Source organism: Eriocheir sinensis, chromosome 67 (assembly GCF_024679095.1).
Source record: "Eriocheir sinensis breed Jianghai 21 chromosome 67, ASM2467909v1, whole genome shotgun sequence".
NCBI classification, from domain to species: domain Eukaryota; kingdom Metazoa; phylum Arthropoda; class Malacostraca; order Decapoda; family Varunidae; genus Eriocheir; species Eriocheir sinensis.
Genome location: NC_066575.1, coordinates 8,851,370 through 8,859,931, shown reverse-complemented (window position 1 = coordinate 8,859,931; position 8,562 = coordinate 8,851,370). Strand labels below are relative to the sequence as shown.

The 8,562-nt window shown below is 41.8% G+C and overlaps 1 protein-coding gene across 2 annotated transcripts in view; it reads left to right on the top strand.

Moving 5' to 3' along the window:
* LOC126988059 (uncharacterized) overlaps positions 1 to 7,472 on the top strand; it is a 107,480-nt gene extending 100,008 nt beyond the window's left edge. For both annotated transcript variants that reach the window (XM_050845862.1, XM_050845861.1), the window contains one exon: positions 3,243 to 7,472. In XM_050845862.1, the coding sequence (XP_050701819.1) occupies positions 3,243 to 3,448 (206 nt within the window). In that variant the 3' untranslated portion in view covers positions 3,449 to 7,472. The remainder of the gene's footprint in view (positions 1 to 3,242) is intronic.
* Positions 7,473 to 8,562: the final 1,090 nt, after the last annotated feature.

Sequence of the window (8,562 nt, the reverse complement as noted above, 5' to 3'; positions counted from 1 at the left end):
AATCGCCCTCCCTCACACCATTACGTATCTTCCATATCCCATCCATACAACGATCCATTACCGAGTCCTCTTACGCCTAACTTCCCACACGACGCGGATACAAAAGAAATAATAACACTTCCATAGATACGCCGAGGTGTTGATTGCGTCTCTTATGTCATTGCTTCGTTACACAACACACTACCTTACATGACAACGCCGTGTGCACTCTTTGGGAAGCGATGTGAGATCACGTGTGTTATGTGTGTTATGTGTGTTTACCTGTGTCATGCTAACCACGCTGATCCCTGTTTCCCATATCCTGGACAAGGTGGTAAGACGATGACGGAAGGCCTTGTTCGTGCACCGCTATAAAACAGGGCACGCGTGTTACGGTGTGGGTGTGGGTTCTTTCGCAACAGTACCGTTATGCGTCCCATCACCGTTCTTGGTTACTCTTATACAGGACGAATTGATATGACGGCAGCTAGTGTAGTATAGCCCCCAATGCCCAGTCAGTAAAGAGCCTACTATCCTCCTACCTCGATATCCCCCCGTTCTGAGAAAAGTCAGACCTCTCATATGCAATTTTAACACACGAATACAACGGTGTGCTTGTGAGAAATGGGAATCGGGCAATCCATAAACAGCACCCCTCTCCTCTTCCCACACTGGCTCTCTCACACGCAGAGCCTTTTCTAAGTCCATGGTCGGTACCCTGATATAGCTCGCCGCGCGTGTGATCTTTGGTGACGTGTTGTGAGGTAATGCGCGGGTGTGTGTGTGTGTGTTAGGTGGGGGAGAGGGGGACGTTGTGTATGGACGCTGCCTCGCGCTTCCACCGTCATTTCCGGTACATGTTGCGAAGAGAGGGAATTAAAGAGTGTGTCGGTGTTGAAATGAAGGTTCCAATATTCCGACATTTGACGCGAGGGAGTTGTAACGTTATAAGGGGAGAGGACGGGGAAGGAATATGAACCTCGAAATTGAAATAGTATGTCAACACCGCCTCTACCCTTTGATTAAGTCTGTGGCGTGTGATGTGAAACTGGTAGAAGTGGAAGTAGATGAAGAAAAGTAATTGGGAGTTGATCACGCTAAGGGAAGAGGACGGGAAAAGTATGTGTGCCTCGAAATTGAAATAGAATGTTAACACTGTCGTTGCCTTTTAAGTCTCTAGCGTGTGATGTGACATAAGTAGAAACAGAGGTAGATGAAGAGAATGCTTACTCTATTTGGCTCCAACATAGAAACAAATATAGACACAAAACTGAAAAAAAAAATAGAGCAATAGAAATTCGTTAATAGGCTCGCGCAAACAGGAGAAAAGGAAAAGGAGATAGATGAATTAATAGATGAGTAGATAGACAGAAACTAAGGAGATAAAGAAATAGATAGAGATATATGGATGAATCAATGGAGACAAAAATACAAATAGAAATATAAATCGTGCAAACAAAGGAAATAGAAAGGGAAATAGATAAACAGATGAATGAATAGACAGAAAACTATAGAGATAAATAAATAGATAAATAAATATATGGATAGATCAATAGAGAGAGAAATGCAAATATAGATACAAACTGCTCATACAAAGGAAATAGAAAGGGAAATAGATAAACAGATGAATAAATAGATGGAAAACTAAATAGATAAATAGATATATGGATTAATAATAAATGAACAAAAAACGCCCACGCTCTTTATACACACAAGCTTTTATTAACAAAGGCAATAAAAGCTCCATTGTTTACAGGTTATTCGCTTTTGTTCCTCCGCCAGGGTTTTAAAACTCCCGCTCTCGCATCATCTTTCATCCAATTAACGAGCCAATTACGTGAATTTGTGTTTATTAATTGCCCCCGATTCCACCGTGAACCTGAAAAGAGTGAAAAAAATAATGAATCGCTGTTTTATTTTTGTTTTTTTAGATTAGTTTGTACATATGGAAAGGGACCTAACTCTTCTCAGTAGTGTTTCCTCTCTTAGGTCGCCTCTTTGTACCTATGGAAAGGGATTGAACTCTTCTTTGTAATGTGTTCTCTCTTAGATCACCTCTTTGTACCTGTGGAAAGTTATCTAACTCTTCTTTGTAATGTTTTCTCTCTTAGATCGCCTCTTTGTACCTATAGAAAGGGATTGAACTCTTCTTTGTAATGTTTTCCCTCTTAGATCGCCTCTTTGTACCTATGGAAAGGGATTTAACTCTTCTTTGTAATATTTCCTGTCTTAAATCGCCTCTTTGCACCTATAGAAAGGGATTGAACTCTTCTTTGTAATGTTTTCTCTCTTAGATCGCCTCTTTGTACCTATGGAAAGGGATTGAACTCTTCTTTGTAATGTTTTCCCTTTTAGATCGCCTCTTTGTACCTATGGAAAGGGATTTAACTCTTCTTTGTAATGTTTTCTCTCTTAGATCGCCTCTTTGTACCTATGGAAAGGGATTTAACTCTTATTTGTAATGTTTTCTCTCTTAGATCGCCTCTTTGTACCTATAGAAAGGGATTGAACTCTTCTTTGTAGTGTTTCCTCTCTTAGATCGCCTCTTTGTACCTGTGGAAAGGGATTAAACTCTTCTTTGTAGTGTTTCCTCTCTTAGATCACCTCTTTGTACCTGTGGAAAGGGATTTAACTCTTCTTTGTAATGTTTTCTTTCTTAGATCGCCTCTTTGTACCTTTGGAAAGGGATTTAACTCTTCTTTGTAGTGTTTTCTCTCTTAGATCACCTCTTTGTACCTGTGGAAAGGGATTAAACTCTTCTTTGTAACGTTTGCTCTCTTAGATCGCCTCTTTGCACCTGTGGAAAGGGATTTAACTCTTCTTTGTAACGTTTGCTCTCTTAGATCGCCTCTTTGCACCTGTGGAAAGGGATTTAACTCTTCTTTGTAATGTCTCTTCTATTTAGATCGCCTCTTTGTACTAACTGAAAGGGATCTAACTCTTATTCGCAGCCTTATTATTCTTAGATTGCTTGTTTGTACTTATGGAAAGGGATTTAACTCTTCTTTGCAGTGTGTCTTCTTTTCGACCACCTGTTTACACTTATAGAAAGGGATTTAACTCTTCTTTGCAGTGTGTCTTCTTTTCGACCACCTGTTTACACTTATAGAAAGGGATTTAACTCTTCTTTACAGTGTTTCTTCCTTTGTAATTTACGTACTGAGGCGTCTTATAGATCCTTCTAACAAAAGTCTTCCTTACAAGAGTTAGTATGGCTTTTCAGCGCTGTAGTGAGTTGTAACATTCCCTTCCTCTCCTTCCAGTGGTGGTTCTTGCCATGGCGGGGATCTACGTGAAGCAGTACGCCGCGTCCACCATGGAGACAGGCTACTTCATCGTGGTGCTGCTGGGCGTGGCCGTCTTCTGCCTGGTGGCTCGCCTCGGCCTGGTCATCGTGCGGGGCGTCAAGTCGCCGCTCTACGTCAACAACAAGGTGGGCGACGACCCCGTGCTGAGCTTCGCCGCCTGATACTGGGGCTACGTGGACACCTCCTCCCCTTCCTCGGCCTCCTCACACCTCCTCGCCACCTACACCAGCCTGTGAAGACGAGAGAGAGAGAGAGAGAGAGAGAGAGAGAGAGAGAGAGAGAGAGAGAGAGAGAATGTTTCCTGGATTATTTTTATCTGTGTAAGAACATATAATGAATCTATTTGTAATCGTCCGCCTTTTCCGACTTTTTGTTTGTATGATTTATATTTTAAGTACGAAATTCTGTTCATAAGTCTTTAGAACCCTTTGTATTCCAACTTTGGGAAGATTTCACGGAACTGGAACAATAAGACCTAGGTTTAGCGTGGTCATGTAAGGGATTTGCAATGGTGTTCGTGTGAAAGAGAGAATGAATGAAAGAGGGAGTGAGAAGCGGACTCCTGCAAATGTATGTGTGGGTGCGAAACAGGCATGGCATTGCGTATGTGTAATAATATGTACAGAGAAACAGAGAGAGATGCAGATTCAAACTAGTGTAGGCGTGGGCACGTTAATAGTGTCTTCCATTTAGCGTAACCTGTTTCTGGGTCGTGATCTGTAAAGTCCCTTGATAGATAGAGTCCTGACAACCTAAGATTTGGACGCCATTATTGGTCCTGTTTTCACCACGAGAGCGTGTGCTAGCGTTTGAAAAGCACGGCGAAAACAGGCCCAATAATGGCGTCCAAATCTTAAGTAGTCGGGACTCTATAAGGGACTCTACAGATCACGACCCAAAAACAGGTTACGCTAAATGGAAGATGCTATAAATTGATCCTCGTCACGTCACTGCGCTCATCACTAACGTTCCCAGATTATCGTACGCAGAGCATCGTTTTCACCGGTTTCTTACCCACAATTATTGCCAAGAAACACCAATAATTAACCATTTTAACGATAACTCTATATAAAACCAGTTAAAGGGATGGAGGAGACAGTTTGAGGGTTGGAAATCCGCAAATATACGAGCCTGAACACGACCATCTAGCAACGTTGCTCATCACCCGCGCAGGAGGAGGCTCAGAGGAGAGTCGTCGGCAGCATCAGGAGGAGAAAGGTTCCCCACTGACTCGCGGCGATACGACCACCAGGTGAAATTACTGCCGTACATTATTTAGAAGTTATAAAGTATACAGACCCACGTGTTCTAATAGGTAGTCTTCCTAGTGATCACAGCAGGTCGACATCGTAGCAGGGGTGTCCAGGGCCGGTTCTAATCTTGTGGTCAACCCCGATCTGACATATACTTTAGGGCACCAATGTTTTATCTCCTTTATCTACGTGAAGTGATTAGATTAGTGGGTAGTTCAGCATCAGATTGAATACTTTTTTATCATATTTTTAGAGCCCCTGCTGACAAATGGGGCCCAAGCGGTTTATTGGTTTAATTGCATATCTTGTGCCTAAAAATCGAGCCTGTGTTTGTTGTGTCATCAGACCGAGTTAATGAAAAGATGAGTGTCGGCAGAGTCTTCGTGTATGTGTGTGTGTGTTAATCAGGAAAAGGAAGAAACAAGAGAAATAAAGTCGTGTGTTAGTCGTGTGTGAGCCGTTTGCAAGTTGTCGGAAGTTCAGGCGAATCATATACTATTCAAAATATAAGGCAGTGTATGTTGACAATAACGAGGAGACGGGGGTGTTAAGGAGGTGATCAGAAGGAGGAGGAAGAAAAAAACAAGGGAAGCGTCGGAGTGTGATGATAGCCGCGTCTGAGCTGTCTGCAAGCTGTCTGAAGTTCACGAGAATCATATCCGAAATAAAAATCAATGCATGATGACAATAATAACAAAATAGAAAAGAGGTCAGAATAAGAGGACAATAAGTAGGAGAGATTAGTTTGTTTTATGTTAGCTCAGCGCCGTGAAGCTTCGAACAACAGGCGAGATCACGGGCGAAACACAAGTGCCTCGGGAAGGGAGAAGGAGGAAGTAGTGCAAGGGGGAGGGTGGTGAGGGGGGGGAGAGGGATGCAGACCTTAAGTAATCGTAGGCTTGGCGCTGTACCATCCGCTGCCTTACCCATGCACGTGTTGCTTTCAGTTCTTTCCATCAGCATCTGTTCTGAATTTGAGTCTCTATAAGGTTTGTTCTGAAAAATATGTATGATTTAATAGTTTTACCATGAGACTGATGTGTGTGTGTGTGTGTGTGTGTGTGTGTGTGTGTGTGTGTGTGCCGGGCGCCCCCTCACCACCCTCTCCCGTGGACATTCATGTATTCGACTTCGCTGTATATATGTTTAGGATAGGTGACTAGACCTGTACGAGCTCTGTTATACAAATTAATTACATAATAAATACGATTAATACATCCCTTAGGCTGACCATGAATACAAAACTATATTAAGCAAGCTGTTCGTCATTACTAAACTGGCCACGAAAAAGCCTGTGAGATACGAATGCTAATAATATAATGCTTTCGAAATGCCTCTTAGTGTGAAATCGCAATCTCACGAGTCTACAGAAATGACAATAAATGTGTTTGGAGTTAACCTGAGAAAAAAGTATATTTGCAGTTTATATATATTTGATAATGTACATAAGTTTATCTATATTATTTAGTTTACGTGTAGCCCCTAAACGTCAATAATTATATAAATACTGAGATGGTTACAATAAGCGGTCTCATTGGCAGCCCCTTTATCCATCTGTTTATTAGGGACTCGTAATACTATGCGATGCCTCGGCCCTGTAGAGTAACGTTATCAAAATCCTGAGGTAAATTCTATTCGTGTAACGTTATATTTCGAAATCAGAAGACATTTTAGTTCTGTACATTAAGCGCTTTCAAATCGTTTAGCAAATTTACGATTGTTTTGGTACGTGAAGCTAATGCAGTATATCAGTTCTATGAGACGTTGTAGTTCTGTACAGTAACATGTGTGCGAGAAATGCGTTAAAATCATACACTAAGTGGTTAAATTATCTGGAACATGAAGGTCACACATTATACATTAGTCTTGAAGCGTCTGAGTTCTGTTCAATAATATGTTGAAATTGTACAGTATAGATTAAGTTATTTCGAAGCATAAAATTAATTCGATCTACAAGTATTAGAAGGTTTCAGTTCTGTACAGCGATATTTCAAAATTATTCACTAAACGATTAAGTTAGTCTGAAGCACAAAGCAAATACAACATACATCAGTAATAAAAGGTTTCAGTTCTGTATAGTAAGATATTGAAATCCTGGAGTAAAGTATTATATATTCTTTTGCGGCATAAAGATATAAAGTAACCAAATAATATCAAGAAATTTCAGTCATGTAATCATATATTGAAATTTCCAGTGAATCATTACAGCATTATTATTTCCGTGCGTGACGATGTAAAGTAAAAAGACAAAGACATTTCATATATTTCTTTTCATATTTCTGTACAATACGAGCAATTAGTGTTTTCAAATTGTAATAAGACCAAAGCATTTTGTATTTATTTTCCCTTCTGTAGTACAATACGAGCAATGTTTTCAAATTCTAATAAGACCGAGACGTTTTATATTTATTTTCATGCTTCTGTACAAAACGAGCAATCGGCGTTTTCAAATCCACCAGAAAACGAGTCACGATAGATTTCCAAGACGTCTTATACTTCTTTTTTTATATTTCTGTACAATACGAGCAACCAATGTTTTCAAATCCACCAGAAAACGAGTCACGATAGATTTCCAAGACGTCTTATACTTCTTTTTTTATATTTCTGTACAATACGAGCAACCAATGTTTTCAAATCCACCAGAAAACGAGTCACAGTAGCTTTGTCTCGTGATGACCAATGTGGTAATGGAGAGCGCGCGCTATTTTTGTACATAACTGTGTAGCGTAGAGAAAGGGGTGCAGGGGGAGGGAGAGGGAGGGAAGGGAGGGGAAAGTATGTAAGGTTTTGCCGGGGCCGTCAGAGCGGGGAAGAAGAAGAGGAACGAAAAAAAGTGGTTTAATAGGATAAGTCTACCTTTTATCTAATGCTAAGGTTTGTATTGTTCACCTGTAATCCTGAGAAAAGTGAAAAATAAATATACACCTGCCTAGTATTGTGTTTTCTTTGTCGTTTTGTTTTTTTCATTTAAACCACTCCACTTGAGGATGCCAAACCACCTAGTCACAACAACTAGGGCTGTCTATGGCAGTGCAGATACTACATACAAAAAATAAAACATACATACACATAATATAATACACACAATATACTACTCATTACTGCTGGTGGGAGAGCCACTCATTTATCCTACCCTTGAAAGTATGGAGTGAGGTGGAGCGGTGGAGGTTTGTGTAGATCACCAGCTGGTTCCATGGGCGACTGTACCGTGGCAGGAATGAGCGTTGAAGGCGCCGGTCCGGGAAGACGCAGTGTAGAGATGTGGGGTGTGTATTGCTTGGACCTTGTACGTACAGTACATAACACAAAGGCCCGCCACATCCCCTCTGTGCTGCAGTGGCTGGAAGGTGTCCTGTCCACGGTCCTGGGTTCTGTCCCGCACCATGCATCCTTTCGGCTCTAGCCTAAACGCTGTCAAGGTTGGCCAGGTACGATGGAGGGCAGGGGGATCATGTGAGGGGTGCAGTCTCCATTCTGGGGCGGACCTGCCCTGTCCGCGTTAACACCCTTCTGGTATCCAGCAAGTCCCCTGCACGCTCAATGCATCCTAGCTTGTATGCTGCGTCCCTGGCCACCTTCCTTGTGTGGTTGGTGAAGGTGAGGCCCGCGTCGAACTCCACACCCAGGATGTTGATGGAGTCTTGGGGAGGCAACCTTCTGACCTCAAGGAAGATGGTACTCTGTGTGTGAGGCGTATTGGCTGATTCTCTTATCCTGGACATGTGGACTCACATTGTGGAGGAGCTACGTTTTATCCGGGGCGAGGGTGACCTGCCAGCTCCTCCCCTAGGAGACGTTTTTGTAGGCTACCTATGCCAGTCACCTTCAGAGGCTAATCTCCTCGCATTGAATACCCCACACCAGATCTTGTTAACTGTTAACATTCTCTCTCCACTGCCTCAACTAAAATGTCTCATATGTTCTCTTCTATACACCTAATTCCGTCCTTATTCTGGCTATTTTTCATCCACTTTGATTTCCTTCCTTCATATTCTGTCTCTGACTTCTCTTGTCTTTCTCAT